Here is a 25840-nt window from a genome sequence, read left to right on the forward strand (position 1 = left end):
TTAGATAAATCCTTTGACATCTCATATGTTGAAATCCGTTAAGCCGTTTGGTCTGCAGGGCTTACCATAGATATATTACCCTACGTCAGTAGGATAATACAGGGTGAATCTCCATAAAGTGCACATATTGAAACAGGTAAAATTAAACCGCATTTTGTCGACAAAAAAAATAAAAAAAAAAATAAAAAAATTTTTTTTGGGTATTACGACCTTTTGAAGTTTTTTTTTTGGAATTGTGCACCTAAAGTAAATAAATCGCTATAACTTTTGAACTAAAAGAGTTATCATGTTCGAAACATGGCCCTTCGCATTCGGGGTAAACAGATGTCAGTTGTGACTCTTATCATTCCATCATTCAGATTGATATTATATTACGAAAGTATGTCAACTACGATTTTATCATTTAACTTTAAACCAGATCTTAATGTTAATAAATATTTCTAGAGTAACTGTTTGGGAGAGTAACTTTCAGTTAATAGTCTTAGCTTGACCCGTTTATCATTAAATTTCACGTTTTCGAATAATTAGAATAGTTTACTTAATGAACCGCTTATTAGTTAGTACAACTGATAATTACTTGTCACTGGTTGCCATGGATATCTGTCACAAACACCACATAAAACAGGTTCTACTTGAAGCCAACCGCAAATTTGTTTCGTTTTTTGAGGTCTAAGTCGATCGTTACAAACTTAGTTTACAAAATTACTTTACAAATTAATTTCTTATAGACTTATTCGCCGACAAATACGTATTTCAGTTATAATGAGTCCGGTGGCCATTGTTTTAAAGCCAACAGTGCTATTGCGAGTATTTTTACAGTTGCTCAACTGTGTGTGATAACATTATTATTAAACTAAAAATCATGCTATGACAGTTATTGAAACTAAAAAGTATTAATTGTTGCAATCTAGTAACTTTGCGATTATTTTTCTCTAAGGCGCTTGAACAATCTGGCCTCGAAAATTGTTAATCTTGAGTATATAGATAAGGACAATGGTATAAAATTATTAAAATCGTGTATTGTCATCGGCTTTTGATAATTCTTCAAATTTTTGAATTACTCTAAACGTTCAAAGTGGATAGAAATCGGGTTCAAAGATTCCGTTACTTTGTTAGATACATACATACATACAACCCAAGCTAATAAAAGCGTGTTAAAAAACAGACAAGTAAGTTTCCTCCAATGGTTTTTTTATCGTTCAAGTAATTGTAAATAACTATTTTTTACCTGCTTTCTTAGCAGTCAAAGGAGCTTTATGCCCTTTTCTAAACCATTCGCATTTATAATATTAGTTAGGATTTTTGAAACACATGTGACGTAAAATGTAGGTTAAATTTTAACGCTAATAGCTTATATATAATGATAGAAGTGATAGACTTAACTATTAGGTACTGATAAAGTATCATTAACTTTGGGAAAATTCCGATGTAATATTCATACTTTTGACCTTATGAGTTGTGTTATTCTGAAAATACTTACCGTTATTAACAGTCTCTTATTTACTTTGAAAAACCGAAACTGTTTTACATAAACAATAAAGACATTTATTGTTATGGAGAATTGTTTAATACACTTAAGTTATTTATAAGTATACTTAATTGCAATAAAATAATATCATTGTGTTTTCTTATTTTTGAACTCATTATATGAGCGATTTAGGAAAGAGGATATAAATTTCAATGCCCATACGCATAATCGCAAATGAGATTTCGATTTGTCCGTCACACCCTTTCGGTTTGAAGGGTGTGGTAAGGGAGACAGACTTTTCCGAGGCGTTCCAGCTTAGTTCTCAGGGGTAGCGGCGCATCTGTGGCGACCTCAGGTAGGAATACCTAATCCAATCAATCTGGGGTTGATAACAGATGTCCATGGGCGGCAGTAGCCACTTACCATCAGGTGGACTGCATGCTCGTCTGCTACTCTTATATTATAAAAAAAAAATGAAGCTCGCTACTCCTTGTGTAGCGTACGACGGTATGAGGTCACACATACCGTCGTTCTTCCCGGGGTCGCTAGCCGGGCGGTTAGAGCTCCCACTCTTGCCGCCCGCAACCCCGGAAGCCCCCTTTCGTCGCCTTTTATGACAGGCAGAGGATACCGTAGTCCTATTCTGGTCCTGGAACTACAGGGACAATTTCTTTTGTACCTAAGGCAGGATACAAGTGCTGATAAGTATATTTAAAGCTAGAACTAGAACTACATTAAAAGTTAAGCAATCCCACACTATAATTTCCTGTCTTGTAAATGAAGACATTTACAACACAGGAAATGATAGTACAAGTACACAATAATAGGCGCTGTCGTTGAGTTGTTTTATATTTTGAGTCTCAACTATTATTATCATCAATTCATTAGTGTCTTACGGCACGAATCTCCCCAAAAAATGAGAAGGGTTTAGGTAACCGCTAATATAGGGGCAATCACCGGCCTGCGGAACGGATCCAGCCCGAAGTTGCGCTTCGGCTTGGGCCCGCAGAACGTTCCAGGGGTCGGCAAAATATAATTATATATAGACACTTAAAAATCTGACGACATATTTTCTGGGTGGCAAAGTTTACCTTCACGGGCTTCACTTTATTAGAAATCTTTTTCTTCGTCAAAAAAAAATGTGAGCCGTCACGGGACGCCTGGAAGATGTGAAACATAGACATTATTTTGTAAAAGTAATATGCAGAAAAGAACAGTGATAGGAATTAAATATGTCATAATGATAAAATAAAATATTACGATTTTTTTCCACATAACGATGACTATTTATTGAATAAACATTTATTTTCATTAAATACAAAAATTTACGAATTTATTTCAAATCGCCACACCGTACACACTACTGCATATAGACTGTATATATATACCATCGTATAGCGTGGCATGCGTCGCCACGCCAGAAATCGGTTTTACGTGCGGCTATAGATGTTTCACATCAAAAAATTAGATCGATAATCGTGGCCGTGGGTGATCCACGGCCCACGATTTCGTTAACATCCTTAAATTTTGTGCAAAACTTTTGAAAGGTTGCCCATAACACTATAGATTATCGACGGTCCAAATACGATATTTTTGTGTAATTTGATGTCTTGTTTTCATGCTGTCGTTGCCTATAATTATTCTAGCATTTACCTTTGTGTATTGTTTAATTTAAAATGTAAAGGTGTAAAGAATGTTGGCAACCTTTTCATAAATAAATAAATAAAATAAATAAATGCAAATGATGGACTTTGGACACTTTTGAGAACATTTTTAGATTTCTCGGGCATGTAGATTTCTTCCCACGTTTTTGTTAACAAAGGCCATTAACTATTAATAATAGGTATAATTAATCAAATTTATCGCGAAAAGAGCATGACATCTGGCCGTAAATATAAATGAATATATTTTATACATGACGTTACGTTAATGACGTGCACATTTCAAGGCCGAAAGTATACATAATTGCAAATCAGTATGTTAAAATGCAAAAGTCGTGATGTATATAAATTAGATCTTAAGACTATTAAGTAGGAGCACAGGACGACACAGATGTACAGTACCATGAGTTTTCAAAACATCCCAGTCCACAATCTTACGTTACGTTTGCTCAATCCAATATTCTGTTCCGTTTGCTTCAGTAGACTGAGTAAACGTAACAATAATTAACTGCACAAGTCTTTCAGTCTGCCTCACATGTTCGCTAATAAGAGGGACAAAACATAAAGCCCCAGTTTGACAATATAGACATTTAATGTTACGTTACTGATACTATAGCTCTGATACAATCCGCTAGGGGCACTGATTTGAAAATGTATGGGCAAATAGGTACGTAAACAAATACCAAAACAGTCGTATTTGTCAAAACGTAAAAACTCATGGTAAAGGTACAGTAAACAGTTTGGTATGATTTATATAAAACAGGGGTTCAACCTAAAGCCGATCACAGATTCGTCACCCCTTAGAATTAAAATAATCGCATCGTTTGTAAGTCAGCTGGCGTCTATATTCTTTCAAGGACAGTTAGAACGCTTTCACGCTAGAAAAAGGCCTGGAGGTGGAACCTGCCTGGTCGAACTATACTCTACCACCTTTTAAAGTATGAATCAACTTAGGACCGAAAGTACACCTTTAATATTTCACCGAATTATTTTGGAGACTGCACACTAACTTCTCTTTACAGGAAGAAGGTTTTTTTCGACAAATTTCTAGCTGGATCAAGTCTCTCTTAAACGAAATTCATGGACCGGTCACTGTGTAGTAATATTTTTACTTATTTAAAACGTCTTGAATCATTGAAGCTGGTAGAATCCTATGTGGTTTCACTCCGGCGGTACCGCCGTCACACCTATTTCTGCCTTACAACAGTGTTCTGGTTTAAAGGGTACGGGCATACTTTTCTGAGGCATTCCTGAGATAGGAATCTAATCTGGGTTTGATTACAGATGTCCATGAGCGGCAATAGCCACTTATCATCAAGTGAACTGCATGCTCCTCTGCTATTCTTATATTATTTTATAAATCTAAGAATGACTTTTCGATCCGAATGTACAATCTACTATCAATCAAGGCCCATAACAAAATAGATACATAACACACATGCGTTCCACGCGTTGAGGAAACCGGACATCACTAGTCTGCTACGATGTTCGAACGTAATGTAAGTGTTAACTTAAACATGGAAATGTAAACGAGAAGTTAAGTGTTAAGTGAAAATTTTATGTTAAAAAAATATTGTGTAATGCAGATAAATATCGAGATGTGAAAATAGATTAGGTTAAGGTTAGTGCTGATTAAAATATAAATAGGTGATAATAGTGCGAATTTTACGTAATTAAATAAAATCGTCTATCTGTTATTTTAATATTATTAATACCTATTTCTAAACTACAAGCGTATTTGCATAATATCAATATAATAAAATATATATTTTTTATTTTCAACTTACAGGCGGTATGTATGTTAAGGTTTTTTAATCCCGGCTTAAGTCGAATGACAGCTCTAAATTGAGGTTGCCCTTTTGAAGGAGCCTAAGACTAATGAACTATTAATGGTTTTTAAATGCGTATTCCACCTTACTTAAAACCCTATTTTTTCTATTAGTACTATCTTTATAATATTAATCAGTTGCTATGTTAAAAAAAAACAGTGATAGCCTAGTGGTTAAAAACTCTTCCTCTCGATCGAGGGGTCCGAGGTTCAAATCCCAGACACGCACCTCCGATTTTTCAAAGTTATGTGCGTATTAGAAATTAATTATCACTTGCTAAACGGTGAAGCAAAACATCGTGAGAAAATCTGCATACCTGAGAGATTTATAAAAAAAATCTCAAAGGTATGTAAAGTCTACCGATACGCACTTGGCCAGCGCGGTGGACTATGGCCTAATCCTTCTCATTATGAGAGGAGACCCGTGCCCAGCAGTGGGGCAATAATGGGTTGTTGATGAAGTTGCTATATTTGTATCCACATAACTTGTAAATTCGACGATGTTTTAACTTTAAATTGTAAAGGAATGTTCCCTTTCCATACAAAATTGTTTTTATACAGTTTTGACACCAATTTCCCACGAGTAGGGAACCAGATAATTTTATTTTCTTAAATAATTTATAACAATTTCGCTCGCTTAGGTTAGTCTAGTAAAATAGAATAACGAGTAATAAGTAAATTAAAATATCTTAATAATTGTGTTGAATATCCAGTTGTGGTGAAATGCCAATTAAGTTAATTAAGAGTTATTGATTGTTAAAATTCTTAAATAGCTAATTCTTAAATAATTTCAATTTTTATTATCTACAATAACAATTGTAATTATCTATCTATATTTAGAAATACATATGTGTTACTTGGACTATGGACTATGGCCTAATCCTTCTCATTATGAGAGGAGACCCGTGCCCAGCAGTGGGACAATAATGGGTTGTTGATGAAGTTGCTATATTTGTATCCACATAACTTGTAAATTCGACGATGTTTTAACTTTAAATTGTAAAGGAATGTTCCCTTTCCATACAAAATTGTTTTTATACAGTTTTGACACCAATTTCCCACGAGTAGGGAACCAGATAATTTTATTTTCTTAAATAATTTATAACAATTTCGCTCGCTTAGGTTAGTCTAGTAAAATAGAATAACGAGTAATAAGTAAATTAAAATATCTTAATAATTGTGTTGAATATCCAGTTGTGGTGAAATGCCAATTAAGTTAATTAAGAGTTATTGATTGTTAAAATTCTTAAATAGCTAATTCTTAAATAATTTCAATTTTTATTATCTACAATAACAATTGTAATTATCTATCTATATTTAGAAATACATATGTGTTACTTGGATATTAATTGTTAAGATTAAAGTAATTCGTAACAGTCATCCAAATAATTAGCAACGTTATTTGCTCACGGTCAAATATAATAGCTAGGTACCTTTTTGCGTTTGCCTCAAGAAAATTACACCTAAATATTGTTATGTGACTGACACACTTTGTAGCTTCTAATTTGAGATCGAGTTATCTACTGGGATAACTCAATCTCAAAGTAAACAATATTTATCTTTAAATAACAAAATCTGTTCAAGTGCGAGTCGAATTCAATCCGTGTGTAAATACCATGAAATAATTATCACATGTACTTTCAAAGATAAAGCGCCAATAAAAAACGGCTATTTTTTTATGCCCGGGGGTGCGAAAGGGATATGTCGGACTCTTATCAACTAAAACTCCGCGGCGTTCCTCTGGACGCTCGATGCCGGGTCGCGAGAAGCGTTAGCATTACATTCGCGGGCCGGCAAAAAACGGCCATTGCCCTAACCTCGTCTAACCTTACATCTGCAAGACTCGAAAAATAATCGACCGATCTATTTGATTTGTGAAATCAACGTTGCATTATATTTATGTATATTTTTTATTAACCCTTTAAAGACCACCGCCACCAAGCCCAGCATCACTAAACGTCAGTTTTCTGTATGAGGCGTTTAATGGTACTTATAGACTATATTTAGCAAATATTATAAAAAGAGTACTTGGATGATACTTGATATAAAACTCTTAATGTAATCTGGTATTAATATGCAAGTCATTTTTGAACTAGAGGTATGTTTGTAAAAATAGATTGTCCTTAAATATTTCAAATGAAATACACCATATGTTGGTTAGGTATTTCTCTTGCCTGTTAATATTAAATATATGAATGTAAAAATAATAAAATATGTGTATATTTTGACAAAACAATTACGGGTATGACATCGTTATAGATAACGAAAGCATGTTAAATTTCTTTGCGATATTTTCCTTAACAATTGCCTCGTATCCTAATACTATGCCTTTGTTGTCTGTTCGTCTATCACTCTACATCTTAAACAATAGATACTAACAATAGATAACACATATTCAATTCAATTCAATTCAGTTTATTTGCAATAACATAGTGGTATACATGGGTCTTAAAATTAACATATTTTCATATGTCCTACCCCATTGGGTGTGCGAAATTAGGTATTTATAAGAAATTAAAATATTTACAATTAGCATTTATATAACTGCAAAAGAAACAAAATAATAATAATAATCGAGGTCAAATAATAGTTGTACATAATAACAATAAATAATACATTATCCAAGTCTTCAAAACAATAGCTAGGACAATAACATAATGCGATTAAAATGTCATATAATTGATTAATATTATTATTATAAATTAATATCATTGTAATTAAAATCAAATTAGACAATTGAAATAGCAAAAATCCCGGGAAAGCTAAATTTCCGTAGAGACCTTGGGTTTACCATTACAAATAAAGTGTCAAAAGTCCCTGTGGGCTCGTAAATGTAATGAAGGAGTTGAAAAATCAGAAAAAGTCCAGGTGATAAGTATTTGACAGTCATATTCACAAACACACGATTAGGATAAACACAACCACAGAAGACATGAAAGATTAAGAGGAGAAGGCAAAGAAAGTACGTGGAACAATACAGGAAAAGAAAGCTAGCGATAGGCAAACAAAATATAACGGTCGCGTAACGGTTACAAAGCTTAAACCGGCGCGGGCGCATCGACAACAACGGGGTCTCAACTTTGGCAAAGGGAGATCTCCCGCCGGGCTAGGTGATCATGTCCGGGTAGCGACCGTGCTCCAACAATCTGAGTTTAGAGCTTGTATATATGTAAGGTTCTTAGAAAACTGCGATAGCGTGATTCAGCTTCAAAAAACCTAAAATTTTGACGTTTGACTTCGAATAAGTGCCAACGCACACATCCGGTCGATGGGGACTTTTGACACTTTACTTGTAATGGTAAACCCAAGGTCTCTACGGAAATGTAGATCTCCCGGAATTTTTGCTATTTGATCACAACTTTTATGTCTAAATTGACCGGGCTATAAGTCAAATTTGCCATTATGATGATTATCATAGAAGGTATAAAAATTCCATCTGATAGCAAATACAAATATGGCAAGTTTTCGCATACTGTAACACCCAAGTATTTAACATTTTCTACCATTTGTATTTTTTGTTGCCCAAACATTATATTTATAGGCTTATTATATGCTTTTGTTGAACAAAAATGTATTATTTTAGTTTTACTAATATTTAATTTAAGATTAAATTTTGTGCAGTATGTCTTTATGCCCGCTATAGCAACAAATGCTAATAATTAAAAAAAAGGGGTTTTCATACAAGAAATCTGTATTTTTCGGCATTGTTGTAACTATTGAAGCGTAAAAGGAATAAATTTTCACAATGCATCTATTTTAAACTTCACACACATATGCAATAACAATAAAAATAAATGAAAATTTGGTGGTACGAAACACAGCGTGTAAGCTTAACTTGCACTTGACCTATTATTTCTACAAAGTACATTATCTTGTAGATCAATAATCCTATGACCTGTGCATTGAAAGATAATATTGTTTATGCGCAAATCCAACAAACAAACACGAGTTTATTTAATGTTTCCAGGTCGCGATAATGTCCTTGAAGTTGCTCATAATAGCGACGTTGATGGTGAAATGTGAAGGCTACAAGATTCTGGTGGTGTTTCCTCACCCAGCGAGGAGTCACGGCAACCTTGGTGATGGACTGGTGCGACATTTGCTGAAAGCTGGTCACGAGGTTAGTCCAAAGACGTTAATAACATAATTTTAAGATCAAATAAAAACAACGAATGCTTTGTATAGAAGTTTTGCCATTACACCAGTCAAATATATCTTATGTAAACCACGTATATGATTATAATTGATTTTCATTTCATTTGGCGGCTGATACAAGGCATCAGTCAAACCCCTAAAAGTAGTAAAAAGTATAATAATCTTTTTTCAATGGAATAAACATCTTAACGTATAGTCTGAACACACAGGCATATAGAATTATATTGCATAATTAGAAAAATGTGTGTAGTTATATATGTAGGCACGTCAGAGTTAATCTTGTTTAAAATATGATTATTTTCTCTTCTTTTTTATCTAATCTATTTACAAATATGCTAAGACAAAATTGATTTTTCCTTATCGAAAGATTTAGTTTATTAAATATTAGGTTCACTTGTAATAAACCAACACACACTAGGAGGGTAGTGTACTTTTTAGGGGTTACTAATTAATCCCTGGAATTTGGCACAGTCCAATAGATATTCTTAGGTAACAAAGGTCTGATGATAGAGTCAGGAGGTGGATAGTGGAACTTTTCTGTGCATGCAATCTCTCACTCTTCCAGAACATTCGGCAGGCACGTTCCTGACAGATACTCTCTTTCAAGGCTTCAAGAATCTGATGCTTCTTGAGGTAGACTCATGACTTTAATAAACGACAAAAAAGAAGTCTAGAATGGCTAAACCTTGTCGGCCAGTGCAAATCACCAAACCACTTGTTCTTGAGGGGTATAGCGATTCATGTTTTATTAACGTGTTTTTTGTATCTGTTTACTTAAAAGTGACAAAAAAATGCAAATAATTCTAGTTTAAAAACTAAAAACCACTCTAATATAAACCACGCACAAGGAAAATCGTTAATCCTGATTCCTGACGATCCTGATGAGGAGAATGGGATAAAATTATCAAAATCGTGTGTTGCCATCGGTTCTTGATAATTGTTCAAAATATTTAATTAATCGGACCGTTCAAAGTCGGTACAAATCGAGTTCAAAGATTACATTCCGTTACATACATACATACAAAGATACAACCCAAGCTAATAAAAGCGTGGTAAAAAGTAGCATTTTCTGATGGAGTATTGACTTTTGCGCCACTTTGTATAATTCGTTTTTAGGAGCTCAAAAGATTAAATTCGACATGCTAATAAATTTATAGAATAAATAGAATAAAGACAAGAATATAAAAATAAATCAAATTAAATTAAAACTGTTGGTTTTGGATAGACTCATGCTGCCTCAAACACACCGTAATTGAATGAGAAAAAAAAAACGCTTGTGATAGCAATGACCTTGGAGGAACAATTCTATTTTATAACAATAAAGGTACGTTTCGCATCACATAATAAACGTTTATCTCAAAATGTGAAATTGTAATAAAAAAATACAAATGGGAGTCAAAGTATTTTCATTTATTTTTTACTTTTATTATTTGGTATCATAGCTGCCATAAAAGTAAATATATTGTGAAAATTTGAACCGTCTACCGACCACGGTTCCATTAAAGCGAGATACGCCGAAAAGTAGCGGGTTATTAATTTTCAAGGTCTTTAAATTTTAGTTATTGTTTTATAGCGGCCATCGTTATGCATATTCCGTAAAATACTCAAGTCTATTAAATCTATTACACTTCAAGAGAATTGTACACTATTATATCAAACTAGAATAATCAACAAATTATTGTCGAAATATTATTTATGTTACACATTAAAATCTTACGTAAGTACTTAAGTACATATATGTAAATTGAAAGAAAGAATACAAGTCATCTCATTATTGTTAACCAAATTATTATGATAATATTATTTAACGAACAATATACAAAGAAATAACAAGGAGAATTACGAAATACATAACAGCACAACTGTGTATATAAAAGTTTATGTGATGTTTTCATATTTAAAAAAATTTAAGAATAAGTTTTTTTATCCATAAACACGATACGAGAGTTCTCTACGAGAGACCTCTACCTCTTTATATCTTCAGTAGGTGGTCTTGTAGGAGGGACCGATTTAGGGCGGCACAATTCAGGCAATTGCCCAGGACAGCAAACGTCAGGGACGGCAAAATTGGAGCGGTTACGCGAAAGTTATTGTTACGAAATTCGCTATAAGCCTATAGGCTGACTTACATATTATATTTAATATATATTTGTCTTTTAGGGTATGAAGGACATCAATATTTAATTATTTTAATTGATTTTAGGTGACATACATCACACCGTTTGTGAAGGACACTCCTCAACAAAATCTAACCTATATTGACGTTAGTACCACCAGTAAAATATTTGCAGGTAACATTTTTTGTTTTTAATCTTATCCAGAAATATAAATGTCTTCACTGATTTACATGTCTCTTCCGAATGGAAGAAAGCCAAAGCCAAACTTTGGAATTACCGATCGTCTCACAAAAAAGGTATTGCACAATCATCACGCATTGTAATGTAACGCATGAATATATGCGTTGGTAGGACTCCCGTATTCCCTGCAAACCAGAACACAGCAGCTCTTATGAGTATAACAACGGGCCGGTGTTATCACCGTTGTTATTAGGCAGAGATTTATGTAACCGCAAGAGCTGTACCACAAAGAAGAAGCCGTCTCTTCTGATGTGATATTAAGTAGTAAACGATTCTTTGGCACATTAACACAAAAATAGTAGTCGTTAAAATAAAAGACGTTATCTTAACTTCATATTATTCTTAAACTTGTTTAATTAAGAATAATATGAAATTAAGATAATGCGAAGAATAAGGTCGTAGGTAAAAAAATATTTTGTTTAATCATCCGTTAAATATTAATTGAACTTAAACTTAATTTTAATTATATCATGTTATAACTAGCTAATATTTCATCACAATACTTTAAATCGACAAAGTTGTTTATTAAATAATTTGAACAAAATTTCGTCTCTTGCGTTATTGCTCCGGAATTTGGTCTTGGCAAGATACAAGTGAGAAAATGTCATGAAGAGCTCTTCGAAGTTTTCCATAAATATCTCAAAGATGTATAAAGTGGACCAACTAATAAGTGGACTAGAGTCATTCACTATTGCCTTCGTTTCACGTATTATGAAGAGGAAAATAATTTCATATATCGTTATATAAATCATATCTAATTGTCTGATTTCAGCTATGCCCTTGAATATAGAACGGATACTAAGCAAAGAAACAGCATTAGACCAGCACAGAATTTTCCATATGATGCGAAATATCTCGATACTCGCCTTCGGAAACGAGAATATGAAGAATTTTCTCGAACATTCCACAGAATCTTTCGATGTGGTGGTAGCAGAGTGGATGTTTAATGAGTTGCATAGTGGGTAAGTAGATTAAATAACAAAAAGGCCCAGTGGTCCCAAGGTATATACAATTTTATAGCAACAAAGTACAATGGTGACTGAAGATTTAATAGCAAAACGGTTCATTTAAAAGGGATTTGATTCAAAGGTGACTCAATATTTTAAAAGATCGAGTGGCTTGAAGGTGGCCCAAGATTTAATAGGAAATAGGTCGTATGAAGCAAAGGCGTCCCATAAACTAATTCTTTGGATCGAACTTACAAACATGTCACAATCTATTGTTAAAAGTCCACACGATATTCATGCATAACTGCAATCTTAAAAAATGTAACGTCACTTGCAGCGGAACCCAGATAATAGTAGCGCCACATAAGGAATAATCACAGGTGAAGTTCTGAAATTAAACTGTACGGAGAGATGGAGACTTATCTTTATTTGCGATTCAAAACTTGTGTAGTTTGTGCCTTGTTTTTATATCATTTTTTACTTTGATTCTCAAATGCCATTGGGTATTGATACTTGTCTCTGAATATTATCATGGCATAGCACATAGCATACGAGTACATTCACATGAGTAAGGAATCCTGCTACGGGGTGACGAGTCCTGAAGTCTAATTTTCAACTTTTCTCTCAGATTCTCAGCAGTATTCAAATGCCCTTATATTTGGGTATTCCCTTTCGAGCCTAACTTCGTGGCTTTGAGTTTAATAGATGAAGACACCAATCCAGCTTACGCAGCTAACATTGAACTCAATATAACACCACCCTTCACATTTCTGCAGCGGATAAGGAATCTGTTGTTTCAGATTACCTACAAATTGAATTACTATTTGTAAGTATAAACACCATTTTGTTTCGAAATATTAATAGGGCATTTATGGTATTGGCTCGTCGATGTCCGTGAGTCCATCGTATACCTATTTAGTTAATTTGATACTCTGAAAGATTTTTTTATGCCCATCTTCCTTTAGTTTCATATAATTATAATTATTATGTATTTTGAATTGAAACATTTGTTCCAATGGGATCGAAGTCTAATATTAGACACCGTATAAGGGCTGCTGCTATATAATTTGAAAGGTGCGGTAAAGTAACACACTACACGGCAGGTAACAGAAATATATAAAGCGGTAGTGAGTTTATTTAAAACCGATTATATTCACATTTTAAACATTCCAGCTATTACGAGGCCCTAGAAAAAGAGACGTATGAAAGTGTATTTGCGCCAATTCTGATGAAGAGGCACGGCTTTGTTGAGGCGTATGACGAGTTGAGATACAATGCGTCTCTCATGCTGAGCTACTCTAACAACCCTTTGAGCCAAGCTTTAAAGTTACCTCAGAATCTGATTCCAGTAGGTGGCTATCACGTTGATGATAATCCTCCGCCCTTACCCACGGTGAGTTTTGAGTTTTTATATCAGTTCAATGCAACTGCATGGCAAGGGTTTTAGTGGGTAAAAATCTCAAATGGCTGTCGAGAGAGCGTCACCGTGCCTTTTAAAGGTTTCGCCCCGTCACAAAAAATTAAGGTACTAATTAAGGTAATTTGGTTGTCAATTGCAAATGAGATATGGGAAACGTAATGTGCTGATACTAAACTTTAATTATCTATGGCTTTATATGTATAGATCAAAAATTCTTGTGTACTTATTTCCTGGTTAGTAATATTATGATTACTGAATATTTTCAGGATTTGAAAAAAATAATGGATGATGGAAAAAATGGTGTAATATACTTCAGCATGGGATCAAATTTAAAGAGTAAGGACTTCGCAAAAACCACTTTAGATAATTTGATTAAGGTCTTTAGCGAAATAGAACATACCATTGTGTGGAAATTCGAAGCAAACTTGACAAATTATCCAAATAATGTCCATATCGTCAAATGGGCCCCACAACAAAGTATTTTAGGTAAGTTTATTAATAGTGATGAGTTCTCATAAGGCAGGTACAAACGATAAACTTGTATAATTCCTTAAAAATAATCAGTAGAACATACCATTGTGTGCAAATTCGAAGCAAACTTGACAAATTATCCAAATAATGTCCATATCGTCAAATGGGCCCCACAACAAAGTATTTTAGATAAGTTTATTAATAGTGATGAGTTCTCATAAGGCAGGTACAAACGATAAACTTGTATAATTCCTTAAAAATAATCAAAAGTACCTATTGTTCCTTAGCAAGAATGTGATATGTTATTTAGATGATGTTAGTCAAGTTGTCCTTCAATATTATTATAACAGAACAGGCTAAAACTTGCGTCGTATAAATGAGTCGAATTTTAGATTCGTTTTCAAAATATGACAGGATTATCTAGTAGATTTTAAATAATTGGTATTAACTGTTGGGACATAATATTTAAAAGGGCTTTTAAAGTTTTGGATTAAATGCGATGAAATTTGGCACTTATATCTTGATGTGACCAAAACTTATAAGTAGTTTCAAAAAGGCCTTATACAAAGATTAATAATAAATATAGTAAATCCGTTTTACTGCGAATCCATTAAATCATCGCCTTGCTCATGGGATTCTTACATGAAAAAACTATCTATATTTTAAGTCTGTTGCATTTCAGCTCACCCAAACTGCATACTGTTCATCACGCACGGCGGACTTCTCTCCACCACCGAGGCAATTCACTTCGGGGTTCCTATCATTGGTATTCCCGTCTTCTTCGACCAGTTCAGCAATGTGAACAGAGCAGTCATGCATGGCTTTGCTAAAAAGGTCGAATTGGGTCCAAACTTTGCCAATGATTTGAAGGCGACCATTAAAGATATTCTTACTGATGTCCGGTAAGTCTTTTGAGACCGATTTTCGAATTATTTGTGAATTATTGTGGTCACTTTGTTATCATTTACGTTTTACTTATAATTACATAATTATTAAAGTAGAATATGAAAATCAACTACAATGTTTATATACAGTGTTTTTATTTGAATGTTAGATACAACCAAGGATCTGAATCTAACATTTTTTTTCATCCAGATACACAACCAAAGCGAAGGAGTTATCCTTAATCTACCACGACAGTCCTGTCACGCCAGGGGCATCACTAGTGCACTCGGTAGAGCATGTAGTGAAGACACACGGAGCCTCGCACTTACGGTCACCAGCGTTCTCTGTACCCTGGTACCAGAAGTATTATTTGGATCTCATAGCTCTTATTATAATAGTTCTAGGCTGTGCCCTATTTTGTATAGCGATGTTGGTTACGATGATCAGAGAGTTTCGAGTCGATATATTGAGGAAGAAATTAGATTGAGTTCTCATTAGGGTGTAATGTTGTTTTTTGTATTATTATATAACTTTATTATCAGGTATTTGATAGTATTTCTAGAAATCAATTCTATTTTGGAATATGTTTATTGGGAGAATGTTATACAATACTTTCAAAGTGATGGAAGTAGATTTATTTTGTTATAAATAAGAAAGAATGTACGTATTAATAATTTTACAAAATCTATAATACTGATGATAGCAGAGTGACGGCTAGGGTAATAAACAAACATGACGAATAATTTGGGAAGACGGTTAATAAAAATGTTTTAATTATACATCTTTAATTATTTATTTAGGTTAAATAAAACCGATAAGTAACTAAGCCTATAATAATAATGTAAAGTTTAAGGTGAATGTAATACCATTCTGATGTTCCTTACCCATACCTTTAGTAACCCACTATACCACTATAACCATTTGTGGTTCAACTCCAGAGCCAACACCGCCACCCTCTTTCTGCCTAATAGCATTGTTAAGCACTGCTATGTTATGGTTTGAAGGGAGACATAGTTATCTACGGCGTTCCAACTTAGGAACTTAAGTTACGAATCTAATCTTATGGGGGTGTACTGTTTGTGTTTCAACTTATAATTATTCACCCTACATTAAAGTATCGACTCATTGCTGTACACACCACACACTTCTTACATCATAGCTTCCAGCAGAATGAGGGGGGACCATGCCCCGCTCACACCATACCATTGTTCGCGGCGTGTACACGTGAGACGACAAAACCTTCATATTACTTATCATACACTACAGGGGGCTTATTACAGGTATTTATGGATTGCAGTAACCACTTACTATAAGTGGACTGCATGCTGGTTTTCTACTTCAATTTAAAAAATACCTAATTAAAAGTTTTATAAGTATATTTTATTAGGAGTTTGTGGCAACTGTACAAACCATCTGTCAATAATTAAGAACCGCGCCGTATAAACAGACATGAGAAGTTAGGGTACTTTCGGAAACAATGAGTTTTGTTTTAGGATAATTTAAAATTAAAAGAAAAAAATACTTTACTAGCAATACACATATTTTTTATTATGTTGTTTCATGTCACATGATGCATTTGACGTTTTTTTTAATATCTATGCTGAATGTAATCCCAAAACCTCATAATTTCATTTTTTTTTAAATTTTTTCTCTTAAACAAACACAATGGATCTCAGAGGGATAAATATAAGAGTGAGTCTGAGTACAAGGTTTCAGTTTTTTATTATTTAATAGATATCTATAGAAAAACTTAAAAATGAACTAAATAAAATTCATTACGACTTACACGACTTTAGCATTATGATTAGTATTTCTGTTCTATTCAAACAGCAGCAGTGTAAAGCTGCTATTTACTGGTTAGCAAGGTGATTAGGAGATACCAAAATTACGCATATAAATGTGGCGCCATCTATTAACGACTTGCGGGAAGAACCCACCACATCCGCAGGCCTGGACACTTTTGTCGTAAGAGAGGACTAAAAGGGGACTTCCAAGGTTGTTGGCGGCAAAAGTAGGAGCTCGAACTATCCTGTCAGCAACCCCCTGAAGGATGGCGACACCGGATTCCTTTTGAAGGTCCCTTGTTCACTATAAAAAGGTACAGTTAGTTTTTTATAAGACTGAAGTAGTAAACGGAACAGTCGTCCACTACATAGTAAAGCTGATCAAATATACGTTGCCGACAGCTACTCTTTACAACTTCAGTCTAAAGAGTCCAAATTAATGATTTGTCTACAAAAGTGTACGATCAATTCGCTTAATAAATTATTGTACAGACGCGTGCCACGCGCTGCGACAATCGGACATCACTAGTTTCGTGCGATGTTTAAACGTAATGTAAGTGTTAACTTAAACATGGAAATGTAAACGAAAAGTTAAGTTTTATGTGATAATATGAGAAAAAATGTACAGTATTGTTATAAGTGAATAAAAATAGAAAAAAATTGAGTATATTATAAATATATTTTTGTTATAAATTTTATATATAAATTTTTTGTGTCACAACTTTAGTTACCGTACTCCTCTGAAACGGCTTTACCGATTTTCACCAAATTTTATATATTCAGTAAGTCTGAGAATCGGCTATGAGGGGTATGAATTCTTCATACCCCTAAGTGATAATGGTTGTTCACCCTTAACATTTTTTTATTTATATGGCAACACAACGTTTGCCGGGTCAGCTAGCTTAATTATAAATATATTATAAATTAGTGTGAATTGTTCAATGGATTACAAAATTATATTGGGTATTCTTAGTCTCAAAATCATTGACTATTTAAGTTACGTGCCTATTTATACGATACAATGCTTTACATTTTTTTCTTTGTCTAGGCTGTCATAAAGTCTATAAAATGGATAACTACGGCAAATCGCTTATTTAGGACTAACGGCCTAAGTACCTTTTTTTTTTTTTTTTTTTTTGGTTACGAGGGGGAAACCTTCAAAAGGTACCCTATGCCGTGGGAGCGGCACGGGGTTATGTGGGATTCTTACCGCACTAAAACCCCCCCGGTGGCCGTCCTCGGCGCTGCGTAGAGAACTCCGGGATCTCCAAAGGAACGCAACCGGAGTCCTCTTAGCGCGTTGCCCCATCGGGCTCTGCTCAGGTGAGCTTGACGCTCGCCACACCGTCTGGTGGGCACGACGGTATGCGACCACACATACCGCCGTCCTTCCCGGGGTCACTAGCCGGGCAGTTCGAGCTCCCACTCTTGCCGCCCGCAACCCCGGAAGCCCCTTTTAGTCGCCTCTTACGACAGGCAGGGGATACCGTAGCCCTATTCTGGTCCCGGAACTACAGGGACAAACGGCCTAAGTACCTGTACTTCCAGACATAAACGCAATGAGAAAGGGTTTTCCTTAAATTACTGTAAATAAGTAATAAAGTTTATCGTTTACCCGTAGTTCATATGAGTCCTTACTTTGCGGTAGCTTGTAATTATATTAGATAAGGAAAAACGCTTTAGCAAAAATACAGTTATATAGGGTTCTCAAAGTGAGGTGTACCCCTTGAGGTACTGCAATTAATCGTACGGGATTCTAAGTTTATGTAATAGCAGGCGCTTAACAACTCATGCATGTAACATCACAATAATTAGGTCGCAAGTGCAGGCATTAATAAAGAACTGCACCTAGAATTGACCATTTTAGGCAAAAAACAAGCTCATCTATCATATTAATTGATAATACACATCTTATTTTGGTCTATCTTCGACTATTTTTTTAAAGAAAGTGGAGGTACAAGTTTGAGAAATTCTGACTCAATAGATACCGCAGTATTCATTAGCGTTAAAAAGTTTTAAACATACTTAATATATTATGTTTGATAAGCACTATATTAATTAAATTTATACAAACGATTAGAATATAATTAAGTACTCTATTAACATGGTAATATATGTGAGCGAGTAATAAAAATACTAATAAGACTATCCTAATTGTGGTATTGTGGTAAGTTGGTCGTTTTATTGATTTTTAATAGACAGGTCTTGTAATAAAATCCTGATATGGCGCTTTTATACCCACGCGTGTGCGTGTATGCATTCAAGCCAATTTTATAATTCTTATTATGTTCTTATAAACTATTGTACACACATGCCATTTATTTTAGTCGTGTGATATATAAATATATATATTTATTAACTACAAAAAAGTAATACAAAAATAATATTTAATTTAGGTATATTGCCATTTATGACAAGTCTAACTCACTCCTATTTCCTTGCATATCTATGTGTAATTACATAAAAACGCGATAAAATATGTGGAGGCAATTGTGTTAGGTTTATCAGTAGTTTTTCTATAAGTCAATTTAGTCATAAAATGTACCTTTGAAGGTGGTAGAAACTTTTGTGGTTCGACTCCGGCGGCACCACCGCCACACCTATTTCTGCCTCATAAGAGCAGCGCTGCTGTGTTCCGTTTTGAAGGGTGTGGTAAGGGGGACATACTTTTCGCGGCGTTCCAGCTTAGTCCTCAGAGGTAGCAGCACATCTGTGGCCGACGTCAGGTAGGAATATCTTATCCTATCTGGGGTTGATTACAGATGTCCATGGGCGGCAGTAGCCACTTACCATCACGTGGATCGCATGATCGTATTGATTGCACACTACTCCTAATTATATAAAAAATTAAAATCCTCTATGTGTTTTGTATCATCATAACTTACATATGAAACGACGAACTTAGTCTGCAGGAGCGGCAGCGCTTCTGTGATCGGCTTCAGGTAGAACCCGTGGTGTACCTATATGGTTTCATTATTGATATACAAGGAAGGCACTCAACCTTAGAAATATAAAATAACTTAGATAGATCATTTAGCGATTCGTTTTTAGATAAAAAAGTGAAAGAAAGAAATAAAACAATTATTGAATGTTTTCAGGTTACTAAAATGTCTTTGAAGACTTTGATAATCGTGACATTGATAGAATTGTGTGAAGGATACAAGATCCTGGTGGTGTTCCCGCACCCTGCGAGGAGTCACGGCAACCTTGGTAATGGATTGGTTCGACACTTGCTGAACGCTGGTCATGAGGTCAGTAGATGATACATCCATAAGTCTTTAAAAGTCTATTCCTGGACATAGGCCTTCCCTAATATACTCCACTCAAATCGCCGTTTGAATTTAGAGATCTCAAATAATTATTTCACCATCAGGGTGAATTTAACAAGTCGTTTCAGGTGATATATCTGTGCAATTTGGCTTTTCAATCTAGTGGTCCGATCTTCGGATCCTCGACACCCTCTCAGTGTACCGTCTACCGTACCTCCTCGTATACCGACGGCAAATGTATTTTAGCTATTAATTATCATTTACTTTAACGATGTAAGAAAACATCGTGATTTCTTCACAATGTTTCTAAATGCCTGACAAAGTTTTGAGGGCGTTCTTAAAAAACAGTTCTGGTCTTGGCCAACAAGGAGGCCTATGGAAAGCAGATATAGCAAGGCATCTATGCCCAATAGAGACAGTACCTCAATTCAATGAGGGTCTGCTACCAACAAGTGACTGAAACTAGGTTGCCTAAGACAGTTTTATAAAAAATAGTTTTTATCTACATACGCCCTTCGTCTGTTATACGATAAACTTTTAGGTAGTTTTAAATGAATGAAATAACAAAAGGTGTCAGAATATCTAGCAAACAACATGTTATTGAAGAGAAAATTCTTTAGATATATTTGAAGGTTGAATTTTATACAGTCAAGACAAACTGTGGAATGTGAAACTAATCGGATACAAAGAAAATCAAAATGTATTCTTCATAATTTTCTTTCTTAATAAAGTATGATTATAATAAGCAAGAATATCATATTCTAACAGAGCTTGCATTATAAACATACACAATAATAACAATAACCTTATTTAAAGGTGGTACAATCCATTGTGGTCCCATTCAGGCGGTACCACCGCCACACCTATTTCTGCCTCATAACAGCAGTGTTAAGCGCTGCTGTGTTCTAGTTTGAAGGGCGGGTGGTAAAGGAGACATACTTTTCTGAGGCGTTCTTTAGTTCTTCGCTTAGTCTTCAGCGATAGCGGCGCATCTGTGGCCGACCTCAGGTAGTAATATCTAATCCTCTCTGGGGCTGATTACTGCCGCCCATGGACATCTGTAATCAACCCTAGATAGGATTAGATATTCCTACTTGAGGTCGGCCACAGATGCGCCGCTACTCCTGAAGACTAAGCTGGAACGCCTCGGAAAAGTCTGTCTCCCTTACCACACCTTTCTAACCGGAACACAGCAGCACCTAACACTGCTGTTATTAGGTAGAAATAGGTGTGGCGGTGGTGCCGCCGGAGTAGAACCACAAAAGGTTCTACCACCAAAAAAATACTTATGGCTCTTACACTGATTTTGGTTTCATATCTACCTCTTTACTCCTATTAAGTTCTAGGGTGCTTTAAAATTGTTCCTTCTACTCGTATATTTATTACTGCTTTTGATATCCCAATTCTTCTTATATTATTTTCAGCTTTAACCTTGTGAGTTCATCAGAAACTTCAAGAGCTAAAAATTCTGTTGAATTTTATTGATTTCTTTATTTAGATATTAATATTTATTTTCGATAACGATCTATTTTTTTATTTGGATTGTTTATTTCAGGTGACGTACATCACACCATTCATGGATCAAATTCTTCATCAAAATGTAACCTACGTTGATGTTACTTGCACTAATATAGGCGTTGCAGGTATATTCTCTCCTCTAGATTCTTTAGATAGACCTTAGATGAGTAAAACATGAAAGTGTACCAGTTTTAAAAATTGAAATTGTTGCGTAAATAAAGTTTTGCCATGTCCCCCTGCTAAAATGTCCCTAAAATGTTTGAAATACTTATATATAAATTAGGTAAATTACGTAGTAGTAGTTATTTATACGTACATTTTCTCTAAATATGTTTTTTATTTGTCAAGAATTAAAAAAATAACTGAAAAATCCACCTTTTGTGGCTTCGTCCAATTTCAAGGCGCTGAAGTATCTTTCTATTTTACTTATTAAAGAGATTGGGTATAATTCATTAATCAAAATGATCTCACTTCAAAAGAGGAAGTCGATGATATCGTTTTCCTTATTGTAACTTGCCTTAATTATCTGATTTCAGACAATCCCTTCAGTATACAACACCTCATGAATAAGGAGCAAGGGCTGAACCAGGACGATATATTCCACTTGACGTTGAATGTTAGCATGCTTGCCCTCGAAAACGAGAATATGAAGAACTTTCTCGAACATTCCACTAATTCTTTCGATGTGGTTATAGCTGAGTGGTTGTTTAATGAACTATATTGTGGGTGAGCTGACTTATTTTTAAAAAGGACTAATTAGAGCTATGACAATTGTTCGAAAAAAAATGCAAAATAATTTTGATTGAATATGAAATTTGATATTATATTAATGTTTTATCGAATGCTGAAAGTCCACGATCTTGTCAGTATTGTTATAAATGTGAAAACGTCTCGGAGTTTTGAACCACAATTTTCAAATCCAAAATGTAAAAGCGCGATATTGCTGTTGTAAGACAAAAATGCCTTGAAATCTAAACAAAAAAAAAACACTACGACCTAATCTATTTTTAAATAATGATTGGGTTATAACTATTATATTGTTCTTATATCTACGGATAGCCTACAGCTAGCCTGTAAAAAAATGTCTCCGAATGTATAATATACGATATACCATAGAAGATATTCTGAGGCAATCATTGCGCCAGTTCAATTTTAATTTTTTTTTCAGGTTTGCAGCTGTTTTCAAATGCCCTTATATTTGGATGTATCCCTTTGAGCCTAACTTCGTGGCTTTGGGCTTAATAGACGAAGACACGAACCCATCTTACGTAGCCAATTTAGAAGTTAACAATTTACCACCTTTCACATTTATGCAGCGGGTAAAGAATTTGTGGTTTCAGATCACCTACAAATTCAACCGTTATTAGTAAGTTTTGGTACTTTCATAATGCATTGTGCTATAAACTTTTGTGGTTCGACTCCGACCGTACCACTGCCACAAATATTTCTGCTTAATGACAGCAGTGTTTAGCGCTGCTGTGTTCTGGTTTGAAGGGCGTGGTAAGGGAGACATACTTTTCCGGGGAGTTTCAGCTTAGTCCTCAGGGAAAGCGGCGCATCTGTGGCCGATCTCAAGTAAGAGTATCTAAGTTTATCTGGGGTTAAACACAGATGTCCATGGGCGGCAATAGCCCCTTACCTTCAGGTGGACTGCATGCTCGCCTGCTGCATTATTCTAAAAAAAAATCGTAACAATACACAATTACGATCTTAATGAGGCTAGATTTCAATGTCAGGTCATATACGCAATAATATGCGTATTATTTGCACAGGTTGCACTAATTAAAATGGTTTAATCAGGTGTTGCATATAGAAAACTTATTAACATGCAACATTTTAAACATAATTTCAAGGATACATATAATATAAGAAAAGATATAATTATGTCATTGAGGCGGAGCAGTGTCAGTTAATGTCGAAAAATCAGTTTTGTCTATTAAAATAGACAACAATAGACAGACTGTTCATAATAAAATAATTGTACAACAATAATTAAACATATACTCAAATAATTGAACAATGACAAGAACTTTAAACATTGCAGCTATTATGATGCCCTAGAAAAAGAGGTCTATGAGAGATCATTTGCCCCAATTTTGCGCAAGAAATACGGCTTTGTTGACTCATACGACGTGTTGAGGTACAACGCATCTCTCATGTTGAGCTACTCCCACAACTCTATAAGTCAAGCGATAAAAATGCCTCAGAATCTGATACCAATAGGTGGTTATCATGTTGGTGATAACCCACCGCCTTTATCCACGGTGAGTTTTGAGTCAGTCAAAAGTAACATAAAGATAGCAAAAATGTGACATCAACTTAATTTGCTTGATCGACGTAGTTCCAGAGTTCTACATAATGTTAAACGCTTTCTACACTCACAGCCCCACATTAGGATTCCCTGTATCGTGGGTGCCACGGACACACTCAAAGATGAAGACACAAACACCGAGACCCAGAACAGATATCTAAATTCATCATTCAGATATCTGTCTGGCCGGGGATTAAACTTGTAACCTTTTGCGCGTCAGACCGGTATGGCGACCGCTCCGCCACGCGGGTCGTCAAATAATATTCCATTTATGAAATCTATTAACCCGTATTGGTTTTATATTACTGAGTATCCGGTCATAGAAAAAATACTAAATATTTTCAGGATTTGAAAAAAATAATGGACGATGGAAAAGACGGCGTTATATATTTTAGCATGGGATCAAATATGAAGAGTAAGGATTTCCCGAAAACCATCTTAGATGACTTAATAAAGATGTTTGGTGAAATTAAACATACGGTGCTATGGAAATTCGAAGGAGATTTGAAAAAATATCCAGATAATGTCCATATTTTGAAATGGGCTCCGCAACAAAGTATTTTAGGTAAGTTGGTTTATGGTGATAATTTCGCATCGGGTTTTGTTATCACCGATAGCTGATTTAGTCAATATAGTGACACATTGGTAAATCTATTATAGCTTCAAAGTTTTAGATTCAGGATTTCAGGTTAAGTTTACTAGTTTTTAAATAGTATCATTTCCCACATCAAAATATTTTCCATTCATTACAGCTCATCCAAATTGCGTTCTGTTTATCACTCACGGCGGTCTTCTTTCTACCACTGAGGCAGTTCACTTCGGGGTCCCCATCATTGGTGTTCCGGTCTTCTACGATCAATTCAGCAACATAGATAGAGCAGTCAAGCGTGGCTTTGCCAAAAAAGTCACGCTGGGTAATAACTTTACCAAGAAGTTAAAGGCGGCCATTGAGGATATTCTTACTGATATCAAGTATGTAATCATATTATGTGTAGCTTCAGATTGCTAAGAAATATTGCTTTATTTTTTTATGTAGTTATGTCTTTGCTTTTAGCTTTTGATTTAACGATTTATTTTGATTTTTAGAAATATTACTAATAAGGCTACAATTTCAGTATTTAAATGTCTCACTGTCATGTATTTCGTATCTAATAAAATAGTTGGTAGATAAAAATGTGGAGACCTTATAGATTATTTATTTGGTTTTAAATTCTCTCAAACTCAATTTTTTTCATTCCAGGTATAGAACTAAAGCAAAGGAGCTGTCCTTCATCTACCACGACCGTCCGATCAAACCAGGCGCATCGCTAGTCCATTGGGTACAGCATGTGGTGGAGACACGTGGGGCTCCACACTTACGCTCATCAGCACTCTTCGTACCCTGGTACCAGAAGTATTATGTGGATCTCGTGGCTCTTATTATGATAGTCCTAGGTTGTATCCTGTTTGTTATACTAAAATTGATTGATAAGAGCAAAGAGTATCGAGTTGATATACAGAGAAAGAAATTAGCTTAAGTTTGGTTTTAAGTATTTGTTGTATCATTTTTACAGTATTTTTAAAAACAATTAAATCCATTTCTCTTTAGAATATATCGATAAGAAATTGTTGTTGTTTGTTGTTTAAGTTATTAGGAAGTGGTAGAAAGGGTTTTTCCGTCCTGTCAGTGCTGATTCCAGTGCCATAATTATTTCTGCCATGTAGCAGGCTATCGACGCTGTGTTATGGATTTTAAGATGTGGCGCATGAGGCGTTCCAGCTTATTC

The 25840-nt window shown here is 34.8% G+C and overlaps 1 protein-coding gene across 1 annotated transcript; it reads left to right on the forward strand.

Moving 5' to 3' along the window:
- The first annotated feature begins 4575 nt into the window (after positions 1-4575).
- Positions 4576-25608, forward strand: LOC140745620 (uncharacterized). The gene is made up of 17 exons (XM_073077557.1): positions 4576-4628; positions 8925-9077; positions 11316-11403; positions 12242-12431; positions 13045-13242; positions 13590-13809; positions 14103-14322; positions 14990-15209; positions 15403-15670; positions 20075-20227; positions 21801-21888; positions 22300-22489; positions 22932-23129; positions 23808-24027; positions 24420-24639; positions 24827-25046; positions 25315-25608. The coding sequence occupies exons 1-17, from the start codon at positions 4614-4616 to the stop codon at positions 25589-25591; spliced, it is 3138 nt and encodes a 1045-aa protein (XP_072933658.1). The 5' UTR covers positions 4576-4613; the 3' UTR covers positions 25592-25608.
- The last annotated feature ends 232 nt before the right edge of the window (positions 25609-25840 follow it).

This window comes from Epargyreus clarus, unplaced genomic scaffold, assembly GCF_041222505.1.
Source record: "Epargyreus clarus isolate Ecla_fem2 unplaced genomic scaffold, WU_Ecla_fem_2.2 ptg000010l, whole genome shotgun sequence".
NCBI classification, from domain to species: domain Eukaryota; kingdom Metazoa; phylum Arthropoda; class Insecta; order Lepidoptera; family Hesperiidae; genus Epargyreus; species Epargyreus clarus.

Bases quoted from the DNA above. Each gene is read 5' to 3' on its own strand.
- LOC140745620 (XM_073077557.1), top strand. The intron at 12,432-13,044 runs GTAAGTAGATTA...CTTTTCTCTCAG, and splicing joins TTTAATGAGTTGCATAGTGG to ATTCTCAGCAGTATTCAAAT. The intron at 24,640-24,826 runs GTAAGTTGGTTT...CATTCATTACAG, and splicing joins TCCGCAACAAAGTATTTTAG to CTCATCCAAATTGCGTTCTG.